The following is a 20,505-nucleotide window of genomic DNA, read 5'->3' as shown; positions in this document are numbered from 1 at the left end:
GACATTATTTTGAGCAAAAGTGGACATACAGTCTCCTTGTTTCTTGATCTTCAGCGTCACTGTCTCTCCAGCCTGTTGCAGCAGACTAATGGCTTCACTGAGAGGCTTGCCTTTGAGGCTGCTGCTGTTAATGGCAAGAATACGATCTCCTACATGGATCGCCCCAGTCCTGTAGAGTACAGTGAGATACAAGGCTAGGGACACAGCCATGTACTAGTTGTTTCAGATAATCTAACTTCCTTGTTAAATCACTTTTACTGAGGTGTATGTAAGTGTATTACAAAAATCTGTGTACAGATTTAAGTTGTATTTTTCTCACCACCAGAGGGCAATGTAGCTCATTTGTCCCCATTGTATTGTACAGTATTTTTATTGCACTTTAAGCTGCAACAATAGTTTTGTTCAGTCCCAAATGAATAAAAAATAAAAATAAACAAACCTTTCTGCCAGCCCTCCTTTGGTGAGTGAAGAGATTATGATGGGGTCAAACGGTTCCTCAGTGCCTGAAATGGTAATGCCCAGCGGACCTCCATATCGCTGCAGCTCCACAGTGTAGATGATACTCCCAGAAACCTCCTGTTCATCTGGAAAACATTATCAAGTTAATCATCCCACACATTGTACATTTAATACTATGACTTTTGCTGGAAGTTGAAATTAGTACCTGAATTGTCCTCATCTTTGCGGATCTTTAATTTGACCAGCTCTTCACACTGCTGTAAGATCTGAACAGCCTCTTCCATAGAGCAGTTCTCCACTCGAATGTTGTCAATTGCCAGCAGTTTGTCTCCTAACTCTAATGTGCCAGTCCTGAAACACAACTTACTATTAGAAGAGCAGCATTCATTTAGGGCAAAACACATACTTAATTAAAAACAAACATAAACATTACAGTATGTGTTAATGCTTTGCTAACTAAAAAATATTAAAAAAAGAATGTGCAAATATGTCTGGATTTGTAAATGACAAAGGGCAAAAAACATGCTTGTCCTTGAGTCTGATAGACCAATAAACCAACAGAGAAGCCAACTGAATTACATCATTGACAAAGGTAAAAATAGATAAGCAAGGCTTTTTGTCTCATATTTTCTGCATCACATTTGACACAGCTGAGTCTCAATTTGTGTAAGGGGAGGGGGTCTAATCATCACATTGCGGAGGATTTAAAAATGTAACACAGGCACTTCAAGGAGACAGTTTGAATCCTAAAATATCAGATCAACAACATATTCAGTGCAATGTCCCTACAAAACATGAAAACCTGTGTATGTGTGTGTCTGTTAGTCTGTTTGCGTACCTGTGAGCCACACTGCCCTTTTTGATGTCGGAGATGATCAGAGGATCACCCGGTTTTCTGTTGGATGGAGCTGCACAACCACAGACATATAACTTTTACATCAAAAGTTATTTTTCTCCTGGCTGATGATGCAATTATTAAAAAATAAATGCACAGAGTATATACATAAGTAAATAAATATAGATTTTATTTCTTATTTGAGAGCAAAAAGTTATTAATAAGCAAACATGGGAAAATGAATATGCCATTCTCACAATTAGAGTATTTACTTACAGCTGATTGTGATTCCCAATTCCACTCCAGGTTTTTTAGGGAGTTTCACATGGAATGTGCCAGAACTGGGGATTACTGACTCTAAAAGTTTAAAAATGCCACACATAAGTCACATTATTCTTTCACCACAAGCATATGGCTGCAAAATAAATAACAGATTTTAATCTATAATGACACCAAAACTAGACAGACTTGAGGATCATAGTCTGCATATCATATGGTGCACAGTTTATTGTGACTACTGCTCAGCTGTTCCTTTATCCAGTCAATAGTGACAGTCATAGTGGGTGAGTCATAACTGACATGTTTGAGGCATATGGCAGCAGCATTAGACAGACAGTGGGGCAGTACAAAAATGTGAATTGTGAAGCAGACAAACCTGCTACATCAAACTCAATCTCCAGAGTCAGTTGAGCTGTAATGGATGAATCTCTGAGCAGCTGATTGGTTTCTTCTAACGTGGAGTCCTCTGTAGGAATGCCATTTATGGACAAAATCCTGTCACCAATCTGCAGGATTCCACACCTACCAAATTGAACACAGCCTTAAATTTGTATGTATAGTACAAAATGCATAAAAACTAAAACAGATAATGTTTGACAGTTTTAAAATGCTACATTTGGATTAAAAGCATTTACCTTTCTGCTGGACTATCGGGGTCTATGTAGGCAATTAGGGGCGGAGAAGATAGTGTTTCTGTTGCAAAAACTCCTCCCTGTAGCTGCAACCCAAACCCCATTATTCCATCACCTAGCAACGTTACTTCAGTGGTCTCCGTGTGAACCACCTGACCAGCAAGGCCTACCGTGCTGGACGCCAGCGACACTGGCAAAGAACATATAGAGAGTGAATACTGGTAGCTTTGATTTAAAAATGTATTCATGGGTTTCAGGAAAATTATTCCTTTCTAACTGTAAGGACCTTTCAAATGATTTAGTATTTTGATTTTAATTACATTATAGCCAATACTATACCAGTTCCTACAAATCAGGAAAACATTCCTTGCCTGAAAACTATTAATATTTCAAACACGTACATGAACTCTTAAAGTCCTTCTTCTTGCCCTTCCTCCTCATGAGTGTGCCTCGTGGACTTGTGGGATACATGTTCCTGGGCAGAGTGCTCATGTTGAGGGATGAGAGACTATAGGCTGACATGGATCCAGGTGAGAATGAGTGACTAAGGGCTAAAAATACAGGAAAATTAATATTAATGAGGTTTGTCTCTGTCATAACAAACAGCACACTGAAGAAATACAGAGAGAGGAAGACATACGAGGATTGTTTGTATGGCGGTTGTGCGACCTGGCACCAGATTGGTCAGGGTGGTACGTATTGTAGTGGTAAGGGGGAAGTAAAGGGGTGGAGCTTCCAGTTTCCCAGGGTAAGGGGCGGGGACTACGCTGCACCTTGACTGAACACATACAGATTCACACACATTGACACACAAAGGAGGGTATTTGGTTAAGACAAAGGGTAAGATGGGGTTATAAATGATTACATATCATATATGTAATCCTTTATTTACAATCATTCAGGAACAAATGTGACTACAAGTGGCTTTTCTTTGTCTGGAAGATGTAGAACTATTTAAATAATAGAGGCTGTTGACATGCTGCATTAAGAATGTACAGTGGTGGTGTTCAAGCTCAAGCATACAATATGTGTATGCACTGAAGACTGAACCTGGTAATGCATGTCCATTTACACAAATTATCCCGATTTACCTTGTTGAGGTGCACTCAGAGCTGGTCTAGCTTGGTGTTGAGGGAGTATTTCCAGGCGAACTGTCTGACCAGAGGCCGAGAGCAGCTGAGTCGCTTCAGCCAAAGAACAAAACTCCATTGACTTTCCATCAACTGACAAAATGTGATCTCCAGCATGAAGAGCACCACATCTGTAATACATATACACAATCAAAACATAAATAATAAATATATATTGGGGGGACAAGTGTGAGCCTGTTACCTGTCAGCTATACTGGCTGGTTTGACCTTATCAATGATGATGACTTGCTTGTTGCAGAACATAGAGGTGGACAAAGCCACGCCCAGACTGGAGCCAGTGGCTTTGGCAACTTCTACCAAAAGGGGACCTGATGCTGTGGCTACAGAGTCTGTAGAAAAGTCACAAAATATATATTTTTTCCTTTTAAACCAGAGCCATCACTATTTGTGACAGGAGGGAAATAGTCATAAAAGAGTTGGTAGTACATTAATTACTGACCCATCACAGACACATCGTACTCAATCAGGAGAGTGGCCTCCTGCCCACACTGTTTTAAGATGCTCATGGCCTCCGACAGTGTGCTGCCATGGAGACGAATGCCGTCGATGCTGAGCAATCGATCACCTGGCTTAATGGTACCTTCTCTATAGAGAGAGAGACAGTGTTTTCAGCTTCTACAGAGGTACAGAGCAACATCTGACAGGGACTATTCACACACCTGTCGGCAGGACCACTTGGTCTGATTGTGGTCATGACAATAGGCCGAGACTTGTTCCTGTCTTCGTGAGTCCCTCCTGAGGAGACAAAGTTGTGTCATGAGCGTCTTTAAATAGCCCAGAGTAAATATGCAGAGCCCACCTCAGCGTGCCCTCCTCACCTCTGATAACAAAGCCAAAGCTGTTGCCTTCCTTGTGAAGTGTGACCTCCACAGTTTTAAACATAACACCTGAGCCTTGCACAGCTGCAACACACAGCACCACACTCACAGTTACACACTGCACATGAAGTGTCACTGACTTCAACATTATTATAATCACACAATAGAAATCAGAGCATTACAGGCCCTCTTCATAAGCATTCATGTCTTAAAGCAGATCTATGTAACAAAGCAATACTTACAGACAGGTGGCAATTCATACTCAATCTCCAGAACCACTCGCTCCCCAACATTTTTGAGAAGGCTGATGATCTCATCATGTCTGAACTTAGACAGATTAATGCCATTAACAGAGCGTATATAGTCACCCACATTGAGCTGGTCACTCCTGCACAAAAAGTTATTATTCAACAACTAATGCAAAGCAAAGGATGAATTCTCTAAAGCAAAATGAAATAAAGCACATATGATATTACCTAGCTGCAATGCCTCCCTGTCTAAGGTTTGACACTCGTGGTTTCCCATCCTTATCAATGCCTCCAGAAACTGTCAAACCAAGTGTTGTGCCTTCTTTTTTCATCAACTCCACAACAGAGCAGCCGCGAAACTCATCTAAACCACAAGGACAGTTACAAGCAGTCACAACAGAGGATTTGTCATAATAAACAAAATAATTAATAAAAATGATGTATTATGTCATTTCATGTTTTTTCTTTCAGCACACAGAAATAAATGTATTAAAAATTCTGGTACAGAAACATGCATACATTTTTCATCAAATACGTAAAATATTTTACTGGGCTAAAGTAGAAGAGATGTTTCTAAACAAGTCAACAATAAATATTACATATTAGCATGTTACACATGTTTCATTGTTCGCTTGCCTTTTTAACAAAATAAAAAAAGGTTTAAGACACTATTGTTTCTGTTAGGAGCATACAATCTATAATTAGGAGAAGAAATTAAGAGTTAATTAAGAAACTTACGTTTTATGATAAATATGGATGTTTGAGTAAAATCACACAAAACAATTTATTCAGAGTCTAGCAACATAAGCTTTTTCTATGACTTACAGTAACTTGTTGACAGCTTCCCCAAGTCAATGCAGAGAGGTTCACCTTTTTTTTTTTGGAATTATTCTAAGCTTTAGCTACATGTTGAAAGTAGGACACTGATTCCAGGTGGGGGTAGGTAGGCTGTATAAAAATGCACCTTCTTCAGGTATTTTGTCTGGGAGGGTAAGATCTATTTTGGGTTAGTTATTTTCATTGGACACGATTAAATAAAGTGTATAAATCAACGAGAGGCCAAACAAAAATACGGACATCATGAATTAAGAATTCAAGTTTTACCTGGTATACTCTGCCTCCTGATAGCCAGCGCTCCATCCGGAGGTCTAGACCCCCCTGAGTGTTTGGTGTACGGCCCTTCATCTACAACAAATGGAACAGAAAAATGCTCATTACTCATCACAGAAGTACAAATTTAACCTTCCATAGTTTGGAAAATGTTGAAAATGTGTAAATACATTGGTGCCAACCAATGGTGTGGCACCTGTATTTGCTCATGTTGAACCTTTGTTTATTTGAAAAACGTTTGGACTTGCTAACTACAATTTTCTGTGACCCACCCTAGGGTCATAATTGTTTTTATTCTGGTGTCCTATTTTCCACCATATGATTTGGCCCCAGTTGGTGCTAATCTGTTTGATATCTACAGCGCTAGTGTTTTCAATCCAGCAGCAGTGCACAGAGACACAATGGAAAAATACACACACACAAACACATGCACACAGACTGTAGCTAACTGAAGATGAAAGCTAAGCCTCCTCCTCCTCTTCCTCCAGATGTAGGACAACAGCATCTTTCTCATTCTGTCTCATCTACACTCTACAATCACATAGTAAACTACAGAGGTGACGATGAAGCCAAAGACATTTTCAATGCAGGTTTATTTCTTCATGGAACATCAAGCTATATATAGTATTGTTAATATTATATGAATATGAATAAAGAACCAAGAAGTCATAAGTCTGTTGAAGGTTGAGTTCAAATGGTAAAACATAAAACATAATACATAATTTTCATGCACATGAGTGAAATCTCAGAGTAGCATGAGTAGAAGGCTATTAAAAACGTGCACTTTCAGTCATGAATAATTATGGGTGTTTAGAGTCTAGATGAAATTATCATGCATACTATTGATCATTTTTGTATCTAACTCCTAGGAATAAGAATGATGGCATATGTTTTTAAATAAGTCCCCAAAAATATTTGAAATAATTTACATTTTCTATTTCAGACAGACAGCAACAACAGTGTGAGTTGCAAAACTTTTCGCAAGTATGAAACAAACTCAAAAGTAAACCATCAGAGGCTGTACTCCAACGGGTCGACCCTGAGCATCACGCAGAGTGGCCTCTTTTCTACTCCAATCATCTGTCTCTCCCTTGTTAAGACACACCATGAATATTACATTAATGAAAATCATATGCAAAGCCCTACACCTCACTGTCTCCTTCTTCTGTACCACTGTCAGTTTGAAGGTCTCCTCAAGCAACCAGCGGCCATCGACCCGGTCCCTGCAAGGAGAGCGCTCCACACGTGCACGTCCAGTCACCCAAACACACACGCGCGCAAGTCTATGGCATCACTAATAAACACAACATGCTCCAATGTCGGCAGTTTAGCGCCCATTCAGACGCCCGTACGTAAACATTTGCCATATGCGAGTTTCTACCTTTATTCACCCTGCGCAGAATCTGGCAGCGACATTTAAACGACACGGCGATCATGATGAAGCCGAGCCGAGCGTCGCCTCCCCCCGCTGCAGCGCCATGCAGATGCCGCCGTCACAAACTACACCTTCGTCCTCTCCTCTCTCTCCTGGAGCGATAGAGCGGCAGCCCCCAAAATTCACACCATTATGAAGATACTAAATATGAACCATAGCGATCAGAGTTACTAGCCTAGTGTGTATGTGTGTGTGAGCGGGTGAGTGCGCTGCAGATGTGATGCTCCACCATGAAAACGAAGCATAGGGGAAAAGGAGGCACGGAGAGGGGTGGGGGTCGGAGTCTGCGCAGAAGGGAGAGAGAAGAAGTGATGGGGAGAAGACTGCTGTAGCCCACTGATGCTATAATGGGTCGGTGCAAGCAGCTGGAGGATAGGATATACACAAGAGGAAATGGTCGCGCAAATGGACTAATGCACAGTTAAGAGGGGAAAACATAGAAGGATTAAATGAACTGAGTGGAGAGTAGTGTAACAATGGTCTAGAAATCAAGAGTGAATCTGATGAGGGAGAGATGAGCAGAGTCAACGGGTCAACACATCACACCAAGGCCAAACACACACACAAAGTTTTCCAGTAGCCTCATCGTGACAAATGCATTACATCTGAAAAAAAAAAAAACAAAACAACCCACCACCACCAACAAAACAAAACAAAACAAAAAACAAACCTAAACAATAAACATCCTTGTAAAGGCCCACTAAGCCTAGATACAGCCTAGGTCTGTTAGTGAGTCCAAGGCCATTCAACAATTACAATTAAGTTTAACTTAAAAGTGCACTGTGTAACTTTTCTGATGAGTGGTCCATCAGCGGCTTGTCTAGAGATGTTATTGCTTTGCCTGGAATATTTCACACCATATTACACTTCTTCAACACGCCTTAGATTCTTACTGTGAGTGGGTTTGTCTTTCCACAGATCTGACCTGTGACTTGGCCTCATGAAATATTTACACTAGACCAGAAAAAACTATGTGGTGCTCCACAAAATATAAATACTTCACATTCTTCACAGTAACAATGATGGGCATTTGAAATCAATACATTTGTGTTTATATGGGACACATCAACATATCAATACCTCATTCAAAAGAATTCATATCATTCTATTTTATAACCTATAAGTAAATACTTGTGCAGGTGTTTACATTCAATCAGAATATAAAATTATTTGAAGCTGTGCCATTGATAAAATGCCAATGTAACACGCAATAGAAAACTCTGTAAATATTAATTTTGGAGAGATATTACTGTCCGGGTGGGCCTGTCCTTGAGGCTTCAAATTGAAATGTGCAAGAAATCTTTGAGTAATCACCAGGCCTTGCAGAGAGAGGGCTGTCTAAGTTTATTCCCGAGTTTATTACATTCCTCAACGGTTCATATTAAAATCCTTGATGTGCATTCATTCAGTATTTAATATAACAGGCAAATAACAAAAGGAGATTATGGGTAGTGCCTGTCACAGTAGTAGTAGTAGTTATTTGACAGTGCACAGCCAATAGTCAAAGACCCAGAGTGCTGTGTGTGTGCTGTGACTGGCTGAGGTGGAGTTAGGACACAGGTGGTGAGCGGTTGAACATGTAGGTCAGTATTCCAGCAGTAGATTAATGTGGATTAGTGTTAGTGAGAGTAAAAGGTATTAGTGTAAATGTTACCATAACATCTGTGCGTATCCACTGAACACTGCACATACCCCAACACACAAACGTTGGAGAAAATGACCAAGGCTTGTCTGGTGATCTCTTGAGCATCTCCTCTGATCTCTCTTGCCCCCTACTGGACAAAGCTTGGCAACACACAGGAGGAAGCACAAGTGTAAATTGTGAACTACAGAAAGACAAAAATAAACCATTCATCAAAGACTGGTCTCTACAACTGCACTAAATCTTTTCAATAAAACTTTCTCACACACCCACACATACAAAATAATCTAATTTTCAACACAAAATAATAGCACTTTAATACTTTACTTGTTCTGGTATGAAGACCATACTAAAACTAGGAATTGTCGGGAATTGTTAACTTTTATTCAGCAACATGCTAGTTTTAGAATTGATTCAGAACCCTAAAAAGTGTCCATCACAAAGTCCGATATTGAATGGTGCCTGTGTGATATATTTGTCACTTGTAACTTGTAACTTGTTTCTGTTATTTACTTAACCAGGCTTTAAACTAAATTGAACAAAAACAGCTTTTTAATAACCTCTCAGTCAGAGTCGAAATATTTGTACAGTAACAGTATTAAGTCATCTGATACATTCATCCATGTCTGTGTCTGGCCCTGCTACCATCAGTCATCCACCTCTGTAACACACGGCTCCAGCTGTTGCCATAGAAACAGGCTGATGAATAATTGAGGGGTGAGTGTGACCTGCGTAGTGGTTAGATTAAAGAGGTATGCTCACCGCTCATTTTTACCCACAAACGACAATGCAATCCAGCATAAACTTGGACTTGCAGAAATGATTTGTCATAGGCATTCTGCAGTTTGTTTCCATACGGTTTTCACAGGTCTCTGTATGTGAGACTCTGCTATAACTATCTATAACCATCAGAGCACTCCCACAGAAAGAGCTAATAACACTCCACTCACTTGCTCAGAGGAAGGATGTGCTAACCTTTAATTAGTGCGAACAGTCACAGTCAGACTGACAAGTTCATATGTGTGTGTGAGGAGCAGACAGGCCGATGCTGTATAATCTACCAGCCTAATAGTGCAGCCAAACTTCAGTGGATAGGGTTTAATATCTGTATAGTACTGACCATGAAAAGCTCATGGTAATGAGAAAGCTAATATATCTTGTTTTTATCCTGTCAGTTAGTGATGCCCTAATACGGATATTCATATTAGATAATTAAGATGCACTAAAAGCACTGATATCAGAACTGTATTGCTGGATTCGTATGTATGCTGGGGATGGGACCACTAGATTTTGACATAATTTATAATCTCATTTATAATATAATAATCTGGCCTGACACCAACATTGTCTGTCTTTCTAAAATGTGCACAATCTTGTTACAATTTTATCTCATGAGAGTCCCATCCCTATTTGGTGCATGTCTTGTTATAAGCATAAGCTTAGTTAGGTTAGTAGGTTAGTAGAGGCAAATTATTTTCAAGAGGAGGATAGCTGCTATAACATATTATAACGTCAATACAAAGAGGTGTATTATTTACAGTTGGCCTGGGCAATATGGTGGGATAATGTAATAAAAAAAAAAAACACCACCTTTCATGTTTCAGATGTTTTAAATGATGAATATCTTAAAACAAATGGTCTCCAGTTAAATTACTTTAATCTTGTGGCAAATCATTGAACCCCTTTGACCTACTTTGACTGTAGTGATGGCATTTAGTGCATGTTTTGCATGTTTGATAAAATTATACTTAACAAATATGGCCTGTGTTCTTTCAATCCTCAGTACTGGAGAATTGGAGCATGGAAAAGGCATTGTTCTGCAAATTAACTAATTAAAAGTCATGTTCAAATAATGAAGAAAATGTACCCTGGGATACATACAGATTAATTAAGATGCAGATTTGTCATTATGGACTCTCCGTGCCATTGTTCACAAGTTTGAATCCAGCAAATGGTAAAAATAGGAATGTGGGCCTCAAAGGCTTTCTAGCACACTGACACATGGTTAAAAAGAAGGTGGGTGTGTACGTGTCTGTTTCATGGTAAGACAAACAGCGAGCAGGAAACTAATGAAGGTGTTTTGTACATTTAAAAAATTTAAATAGGGCCTTATTTTGTCTAAATTGAAATAGCCCATTTACCCAATCTACCTTCATTTAAAAACATGTGCTAATCTATTTTCTATTCAAAGCTCTAATTAGCACCTTTTACATGTCAACAACTCCACACAACATGTGACTCTTCCTTTGCGAATAGTGCTATGTATCTTCTAACATAACATTTCACCCCATTAGTGTGCAAATTTATGCATCACAATGATTCAATGTGTAATATGATCAGCCGGCATGCTGCAAGGAGGACAGCAGGCGGAGGGGCTGGAGGCCTATGTATGAATATGATGGTCTCAAATGTCAAAAGGGGACAGTCACACATGGAGGTAGGGCCAAAGTGTTCCTATAGCAACGATTACGAGGTGAAAACACATGGTTTCAACATCCAAGAGCCATCTATGCTCAAAATGTGTTTATCTTATCTTAGCTGTGCCATAGCTGGTTAATTCCTTGGGTTGTTAAATGGAGGGTATGAAGCCTGCACAAACATCACAGGTTGAGCGGTCAGATCCACTGACCCACAGGTTGGCTGGTGTGATTCCAGCTCCCACAGATGAATGCTGTCGTTGTGTCCTTGGGCAAGACACTTAACCCACCTTGCCCACAGTGTCTGCGTACAGTGGTGTGTGAATGTGTGAGTGAATGTGTGAGTGGTTCCTTGTTGTAAAGCGCTTTGAGTGCCTTGAAGGTGGAAAAGCGCTATAGAAAAATGTGACCATTTACCATTTACCACTCTTGCTGGTATAAAAAGGATTGTTTTAAAAAACAAAACACCAAATAAAAACATCAGCAATTTGACCATCATGTTTTTGTTATAATTTAGAAGATTTCATCATTACATTCGTTAACTGTAAAAGTAATATTTGGTTTGAGCATGGTTTCTTCATATCTAGGGGCAGACACACATTCTATATATCCTACCTTTAAAATATCTAAAGCCTGGCAACAGTTGTATGAGATTTTAAATCTTACAATCCTCTGAGCTGCAACGAGATACCATGAACCATAAGATAAAAGTGGTGAGCGTGCCTCATGTCAGTTGTTTCTTGTTTACAGGAAAGCGACTTGCTTTGAGACTTAAGTGTACAAAAGATCAGTGCACTGCACTTCTATGCAAATATCTGCGAAGGATTCTAATGGATAATATGGATGAAAAGGTGGGAGTTTTAACTGAAGACCCAAAGTTGGGTCATGCCTCCCCAAAGTGTGGGAGAAGCAAATTGTGTCCTAAATCGGGCAAATTCTCCTGTAGTGTATGGCGGACTTGAGTAATAAGACATTGTTCATAAAAAATAAGCATAAGCATAAGATTGAGCAAGTTTAAGCATGAGTTTCCAGTGTGAATCTGTTTCAGTGTTATTCTGAAGCAAAAAAACTAAGCAGAACACTGAAATAGAAAATCTGTTGTTGGATGACATAATTCTACAATCATCTTCAGCGGAAGTCTGCAAAAGCCTCCAGTTAACCCACTGATTTACTCTTCTCAAATCTCATCCTGATCCCACATTCGTCTCTATTATGATGCATTCTCATTCTGAGCAGATTTGGTGAGGTATCAGATAGCACTAAAATCCAACATCTCAGACTGCACCAAATGGTACAAACTTGCACACTCAAAACCTTGGCTCATTGACTGACCTGAGAATATGGCTTTTAAAAATCACAATGATTTAATGTCCATTTTATGTACATTAAGGGGAATACAGGACAGTAACCAGGACCAAAATGACACTTGTAACATCAAATGATAGCTAATAGTTACTTTACATATTATTTTAGATTGAAATTGAGATGATTATGGGGATATTGATAGTTTGCATTAGATAGTTTGTCTGTACTGACCTTGACTGAAAAGAAACAATCTGGGCTAACACTAACACAAAAACTGAGAAGAAAATGTTTGCGTGTGCAGGAACACGAGTTAGTGAGTCAACCAACCTTGAAATGCCTTCATACAGAATCACACGCAAGGCTTAACACAAACTTTGGCTGGTAAATGAGTAAATTCACACAACTGAAAAATATTGTCTATGTGAATGAATGGTTATGTACTACTCTTGCCCATTTAAAAAAAAAATGGTTTATAAGTTAATGATCTTGTATTTTGCAACAGATTGAAGAGCAGAGAAAGCTTTCCAATGACTACAGGAGTTGGCAAAACTTGCATTAATTTGGAAACCTCTTCAAATGCACAAAAGATGAATAGCAAGGCACTGAGAGTGTGTAACCACAAACCGGAGCTCAGCAGCAAAATTAATTCAAGAGGAAATTTGTTTTTATGACTATTGCAGCATTAAATAGAATATCTCAACTTAGTTCAGGCAGTTGTTCTATAAGTCACATTTGTACAATGACAAAAAAAAACAATGAATCTGATGGCAATGGATAAATCAAAACCCATACTACCACTTAGGGCTTGACAAAAAATGCTTTCAATAAACATTTTGTGAACATTACAACAGACTTCCAGTTATATACATTTAGGACAAAAACACTGCTAAATTTCTACCACATGCTTTTATTGACAAACAATTGGCTAGGCCTCTCCATCAAAAATAACAAAGCATATCATTGAAGATTAGATTATTAGATTATTATCTTGACACTGATCAACATTCAATTCACTGCACAGCCCTTGAGCCCCATCATCAGTAGAGTTGGCTTGTGAATTTCATCTTAGTACAGTGCCATATTTTATAATCTAATTTATTTTATTTAACATATATAAGCTTTTTAAATATAAACTTTTCACATTATTTGTATTATCCCTGGTTTGGATAAAAAAAAAAAAAAAGTCAATTACTGAGCTTCAACGTCATTTCACCTGACACAACAAACCAACAAACAAGTCAGAACAGGCAACCTTCAAACAATGGCATTATTTTCTCCTGCTTCTCCCATGATCCCATGCAGTGTTATTGTCAGTATGTGGTTTAAACCCTCTCTGAACACCTCCATTACTGTTGAGGGAGAAAAGGACCACATAGTGAACATTCTTTTCCTCAGTCTTCACTTCCTCTCCTGTTATTATTACCCACAAGCACCTGCCCCCTTCACCTGGATACCTGAGTGTGTCTACTACTGTAACAGAACTGCTCTCTATCACAGCACCTTCATCTATAATACAACATACACACCTGCTGTGCATACATAAACTGTTGATCATCTCATATCAGTGGCTCTACTTTATTTCTTACAGCTACAATGAAACAATGCCTCTCCCTCACTATCAACAGCCCACTCCCATTCTTGCTCCTCCTCATTGTCTCAGGACTCACTCAGAAGGTGTGTGTTGTACTTGCTGGTGTAGTAGTAAACGTCTTCGTAGCCTTCCTGGTAGTCATCATCGGCCCGATACCTCCTCCCTCTTCTCTTCCTGCCAAGAATGCGCATCAAGGCTAGAAAACGCTCCATCATCACCACTGCACCGGGTTCGAACTTCAGTGAGGCAGCCAGCTAACAATGTTTAGAGCTAGCACAAAGCCCCATCAACTGGGCAAGATCAGGTTTCCCTTTGCATCCTGAAGTAGCTCCAAAACGCACACGCATGACTCCTACTACTACTATTCTCCCATAACACAAAATACACTGTCACATGCACACACTCCACTCATGGGCGCTTTTATATTCTCTAGCTGCAGCTTCACTCTGCTTCTTTCCACTGTTGGTGCATCTAGCCGGTCTCAGCCAATCACAGGGCTCAGTGCTCGCCCCCCTCTCTCTCTCCCTCTCTCTTGCCCTCACACACCACTCCTTCATTGTGTCAGAATGAGTGTGTGTGCTAACAGTGTGGCACGTGAAGCATCAGCACAGGAAGATAAGTCCTCATCATTGGCTCCATTGTTGCATCCTTGTTTCCTTTCCTTTGTTTCCAAGCTGCAGCTCCCCCCCATGTTTTGTGTCTATCCCCTCCTCTGTCACACACTTGGGTACAGTGTAGGGGGAGGGGCAGTGTTCTCAGAAAGTAGATGTGTGTGTGAATTCCTTAGAGGGGTCTGTAATTGAACGTTAGGGAAGAGGGGATGACAGGAAAATGAAAGCAGAGAAAAAGATATGGACCAAGACAGACTTCTGTGGTGTAGACCCCAGACCTTGTGATATGATTTTGTTGATATTTGTAAAAAGTCACAAGAGAGTTGAAAGGTAAATTTTTTGTTTGACACATGCATGAACAGGCCACAGCATGCACTCATCTGAGCAGTGTTTAAGCCTAATACTAGGCAGGACAGACAGTAGAATAATAACAAAAAGGGATTTCTGAGAGGTAGACAGGTAGTAAGTGACCCCACTTAGCACTGTTGCAGCCAGTACTATTTGCTATTTGCTATGGGATCCCGAGGCACTCCCCAAGGCAGATGAAATATGATACCTGAAGCTTTTCCTGTCCAGATCACTGTATGCACAACCACAGAGGCTGAAGAATCACATGGTCAATTTATTTACTGTGAAGATGCATAGTTTTCTTTTGCATTTTTGCAAAGGAAGTACTTTTCTATAACAATGTTTTCACTATGAAATTCAAGGTTTTTGCATGATGAAAAATTAGGAATGTTTCAATAGCACTAAGCAATTAAAAACAGGAAAAATATTTTTAATGGTCAAAAATCCCACAAATGTGTCCAGTACTGGAAAAGTCATATATTACTGTTGAATATAATGGTAGACCCAAATACAATAGCAGTACAGTTATACAGGCAACATTTAACTATGGCCCACTAGTACAGATTATACTGAGTGTAGTACTAGATTTTCTCTGTACAGATATGACAATGTGGCCCTGAATTTGCCTGTTTAAATAATTGTTTCCTTGGTTTTCTGATCCATTAACATTCATTAAAATAGGATCTCATGACAATGTTGACATTCATGGTTCTTTTGTCTGTGTGTGGTCATTTCATCTTATGGTCAGTCAGCATTCTTCTCAAAGAAGAGGCAAAGGCACAGAGAGGGAGCCGAGCTGCCTGGTTCCGACCATGAACATGGGTCAGCACACAGAGGTCTCACTGTCACTCCTCAGCAGCTGTCAGCCTCAGCACCCCTCAGTCACAGAGGTCAAAGGTCAAACAGCAGCACCCTCAGACATTTACAGTGTGTGACATGTTTCTGGACCAAGATATACAAATATGAGCTGTGTCTGAGTGAGCTGGGACCTCTCTAGTGCCACACAACAACAGCTGTGGGAAGTTAAACAATTCCACTCAGCTGTTTGTTTGAACAGGTGAAACAATTATACTCAATGTTTCACAACACCAACATACTCTACATACATCACCATTGCTGTCTGCTGTCTGAGGGAACTCACTGCCAGGTCAACCCTAGTCCTACATCATTAGAGGTATAATACTCCCTAATATATATATGTGTGTGTGTATAATATATATATATATATATATATATATATATATTATATATATATATATATATATATATATATATATATATATATATATTATATATTATTTTTATTTTTTTTTTTTTTTTTATTAATTTATTTATTTCACATATAGATCATCATAAGTTCATAATTGTCATAAGATGGGCCCACTCACTGACACAGGCAGAAGGAGCAAAAGAAGAGTAAAAGTCAGTGCTGCTAAAAATGACAATTTCATTTGCATGTTGCTCTCAGCCCAGCAATGCTTCCTAACAGGATTGACCATCTCACTTTGAGTGCTTGTGAGCGTGTGATCCTATTCTCCATGCTACTCCAAAAACTGCTCCTCTAGCTCCCTCTGCTGGCCACACAAAAAGCAGCAAGCACACAGTAGCCTAGCTATATGAAAGGGAAATGCACAGAATGCTTATTGCTATGGAGAAAACACTGTTGTCTGCAGTTACTGAGTGATTGATAGTTACTGGTGCAATGGTGAGAAATAGAGAAGAGGGCCAAGAAACAAACATAACAAAGGCATGAGAAAACAGTGGACCCCTGTTCATAATGGAGCGACTGACCTTGATTCTTAATGGACAGAGATGCACACAAACACTGCATTGACATCCATTTATTCCCTGATGACTCAGCCAAACCTTAGGCTAAAGAGAGAGACAAGACCCAGAATTGGACAGAAGTCAAGTGGAGAGCCATATTCAAACTTCTAATGAGTGTGGACATTGCAGAGTCAGTCACAAATGCAAACCTTTCATCTTAACCTAAAGATATAATTAGCTATGAATGTATAGCAACAATGACAGGCTAATAAGATTTGTTTTTACAAAGGATTTAAAAGGACAACTCCTCAGTGGTGGGTACAATTTAGTGGTATTTTTAGCATCAGTATCATGTAAATCAAAAAATAAATCTGAATATCAGGTCCTTTAATACCAGTGGTTTAAACACTTTGACTTGTTTTTATTGTTGTGTTTTTGTGTACCTTTATATAAACCTTTAATCTGTCAACAAAAGGAATGATGATGAAAATGTCTACTTTAGCCATTTGTTTTCTTTGTTGTTTTTTTTAAAAATCTTAACAAGCTATACATGCATCATTTTATCCAGAATCACAATTAATTTTACCAAAACATGATGGTGACCAATTCAAATCAGTTCTTTTCAATGACAATTAATGCACCCATTGTAAAAAAAAAAAATAAATAAATTTTTAAAAAATACATGAGTTATTGATCCTGTGCAGCTAATCATCACTAATTTCAGTCTTTGACATCTCGTGTCTTGGCTCATAACAGCAAATCCTCACCTGCATGGTGCACACTGTTTTGACATTGCTTTTACGTCAGAGATTAGGAGGGGTGCTTCTAATAATTATCTTGTTATTATATGATATGAACTCACTGTCTACACAGTGTACTACTCTAACAAAAAAGTACATTGATACATTGGCCAGCTGATAAAATAATTTGCATGAAATTGCAGAAATTCTACAACATGATACAAGACATGAGAGTTTTAGATTTGGCAAATTAAAAAAAGAAAAATATCACAAGATAATTTTCCACAAATAGTATGATCATGTGTTATTTTGTGGTGCAAGATCTTATCCCATCTAAAATATATTTAATTTATCAAAAACTGACACACCACCAGACAAAAAAGTAGTTCTTGTGAGTGCAGGAGGAAAACACTGACGATGACCACCCAAACTACAAATATATCCTAATCCTAATCCTCAATCCTCATTTCAGTGGATTTAAAAACAGCAGTCTTTTGCCTGTTTGCAACACACTTTCCATGTTCAAAACTATACAATTAGTGGTGACCCATAGGATTATATTGACACTTCAATTATGGGACAAATCATATTTATATTTTTGAATGATTAATAACACACAGAAAGTGTCATGCATCTGTGTGCTTAAAATGAAGAGAATAAAAGTAGGAGATATTATACATTATATTACATTCCACAAGGGAAAGCTTCAACCCACAGAAAGCCTTTACTCTTGGAGATCAGTGAATGGAGATAGAATGCACTTATACATTCATTTTTTAAAAATTGTACTTGAGCATAATTAAAACTATTTTATGAATCAAATGGGGACACTCAATCTATAGATCAACAAAATGCATATCTTGATGAGATAAAAAGATGTGATTAGGGAGCCTGCCACATTAATACCCACTACACTAGAAAGTTAATGAACCAATCATAGCCGCAGAGAAAAACAACTAATCCCAGTCGAGTGGAAAGTCACTTCATCTCTTACTATCTTAATCGAATCTGGCATTGAGCATGAATGCTCTATATTTCTCTGAAAAAAAAAAACACAGACCAGACCCAACTCAAGCTACTCTTGATCTTATTATACTTACACAGCTAACTTAGGCTCCCGGCACTGAAAAAAAATGTGTTGACACTCCCAAGATAAAAGATGTCATTACATCTCCATTTATAAACTATGAATAAGGACAACAAGCAAATCAGAAAGTCAGGCCTGGTGCTCACTGCAGGTTTCAGAGTCAAACCTAAGCACTGCTGAGACACAGTTCAGACATGGCTGTCTAGGGCAAAGCACTGGGCATTAATATGTGTAAGGGCTTAGCATTGGCTGTCCGTGCTGGGCTTATCCAAGCAGAAAATTAGTACGTGTGTTTGATGCCAGGATCTCAGCTGCCCACCTGGACGGTGCCCAGGGCCTGAATGTAGGATGTAACAGATGAAGGATAAGCTTGCAGTATGAATGAATCAATGAATGAAAATGACCATCTTGAGACGAAGATATAGTCAATCCCCTTCCCTAATGTGCAACCACAGTTTAAGGATACTTAACGATCAATTCTCAGATTGTTATATTAAAAGAAATAACCTCAAGGCAGGAGGAAATGAAGAGTCAAAGGAGTATAAGCAAATATTCGCAAACTGGGAGTCATATATGGACTCAGTTTACAGGCACTTAACCAGCCTCTTAAAGTGCAACAGTGGTCATTCATTGATTTTACTCTTGCAAATGTGTCTTGCCCAGAGGCACAACAACAGTATGCACCAGCTGGAGGTTCGACCAATTGATCTTTATCTTTCACTCTAAAACAAAGAAGGAGAGCATCATCCACACATGTGTGCACGGCTGCTCAGTAATACTCTTGTGCAAAAAGGATGATCAGCTATTTTAGATGGGTCATTAATTCCTACTCTGTCATTTCTATATAGCACATGTGCTTGTAGCGTTAATAGCAGGCAGGCTGGTTGTACTTGTAGACCAATAATTACTGTGAACACATATTTAAATGGATCTAGTAAGAGGGGTGACACACACACTATCAGCAGTTAGTTCAAGACACATTAGAGAAAGAGGCAAGAGGAAGAGAGGGAGTATGTGTGAGAGACAAGAAGAGAAAGAAAGAGAAGGAGAGAGATAGAGTGAGGGGAAGAAAGAGAATCAGAGCCAGCAAGAGTGCGTTGATAAAATGTGTCAGTGGCAAGAGGGATAATACATTAAGCTGAAGAAAATGGAAGCACACAAATAGAGGCCCCACGACAGGTCTGCTTCAGTAATCCTGGGCGCACTGATGAGAGATAGTTCTGACATCAGCACCTCCTAAAGGACACTGTGGGAGCTAGACTCTGGCTCATGATGCCTGCCGCTGTGTGTAAGCCATTTTCTCAGCTTCAAACGCTTAAATCGAGAGGATGATGTCATGCTGCAAAAGGCACATACACGTGATTTCAGGTGTTAGTAAAGTCTGTACTAGTTATTAGAGTTAAATGTCCATGTGCCTTTATCATTCGAACTGTAATGCAAAACGTATTATTACGCAAATTTATTAATACGAAGATTAAAATGCCATTCTGTGAGAACAACAATGCAAAAATTTAGACCAGGTCAACAATGAACAAGAAAGCACTAGAAATTCTGTGTCACTTTACACAATTTTGTAAGGCAGCACAAGCTTTTATAAGTTTGTGGTACCTTTTGTCTCATACATGGGATTTTGTATTGTTTGTCTCAGCGTTACTACTGCTTTCTGCTCAGATTTACATGAAGGTTGAGCTGTAGTCAAGAACTTCTTGGTCGACAAAAGACATACCCCGTGCATGTAATGTACTAAAAGAGTGGGCAAGGTGACACGGCAAAAGCTCTCAAAATGATTAGGAACTTGTCCATATACAAATACACAGAGAAATACCAGGCAAAGCAGGCTGACTGTCCACTCACTCCCAAACTCCAAACACTGCATGTTCCACAGTTGCACTGCATGGTCTTAAAAGGACAGTCAAGAACTGGGAACAATGTCATGTGTCCATTTATGGTACTTAAATGTTAACATAACAGCATAAATCTGTGATTGGCTTCTGTACAAAGACCCTCAACCCTAACCTAAAGTAGCTGTA

General features: G+C 39.1%; 1 protein-coding gene across 2 annotated transcripts in view; it reads right to left on the bottom strand.

Annotated features, from left to right (window-relative positions):
- grip1 (glutamate receptor interacting protein 1) overlaps positions 1–20,505 on the bottom strand; it is a 49,524-nt gene that overhangs the window by 6,591 nt on the left and 22,428 nt on the right. For both annotated transcript variants that reach the window (XM_055153990.1, XM_055153989.1), the window contains 17 exons: positions 5,527–5,607; positions 4,651–4,786; positions 4,417–4,562; positions 4,175–4,258; positions 4,016–4,091; positions 3,796–3,941; positions 3,538–3,685; positions 3,297–3,466; positions 2,846–2,983; positions 2,607–2,756; positions 2,209–2,395; positions 1,950–2,095; positions 1,571–1,651; positions 1,298–1,367; positions 665–810; positions 440–584; positions 30–169 (listed from right to left, as the gene is read on the bottom strand). In XM_055153990.1, the coding sequence (XP_055009965.1) occupies positions 30–169; positions 440–584; positions 665–810; positions 1,298–1,367; positions 1,571–1,651; positions 1,950–2,095; positions 2,209–2,395; positions 2,607–2,756; positions 2,846–2,983; positions 3,297–3,466; positions 3,538–3,685; positions 3,796–3,941; positions 4,016–4,091; positions 4,175–4,258; positions 4,417–4,562; positions 4,651–4,754 (2,077 nt within the window). In that variant the 5' untranslated portion in view covers positions 4,755–4,786; positions 5,527–5,607. The remainder of the gene's footprint in view (positions 1–29; positions 170–439; positions 585–664; positions 811–1,297; positions 1,368–1,570; positions 1,652–1,949; positions 2,096–2,208; positions 2,396–2,606; positions 2,757–2,845; positions 2,984–3,296; positions 3,467–3,537; positions 3,686–3,795; positions 3,942–4,015; positions 4,092–4,174; positions 4,259–4,416; positions 4,563–4,650; positions 4,787–5,526; positions 5,608–20,505) is intronic.

This window comes from Boleophthalmus pectinirostris, unplaced genomic scaffold (assembly GCF_026225935.1).
Source record: "Boleophthalmus pectinirostris isolate CB_2022bp ecotype Guang Dong unplaced genomic scaffold, ASM2622593v1 HiC_scaffold_18, whole genome shotgun sequence".
NCBI classification, from domain to species: domain Eukaryota; kingdom Metazoa; phylum Chordata; class Actinopteri; order Gobiiformes; family Gobiidae; genus Boleophthalmus; species Boleophthalmus pectinirostris.
The sequence above is the reverse complement of the archived record's forward strand: the minus strand, read 5'-3'. Positions and strand labels throughout refer to the sequence as shown.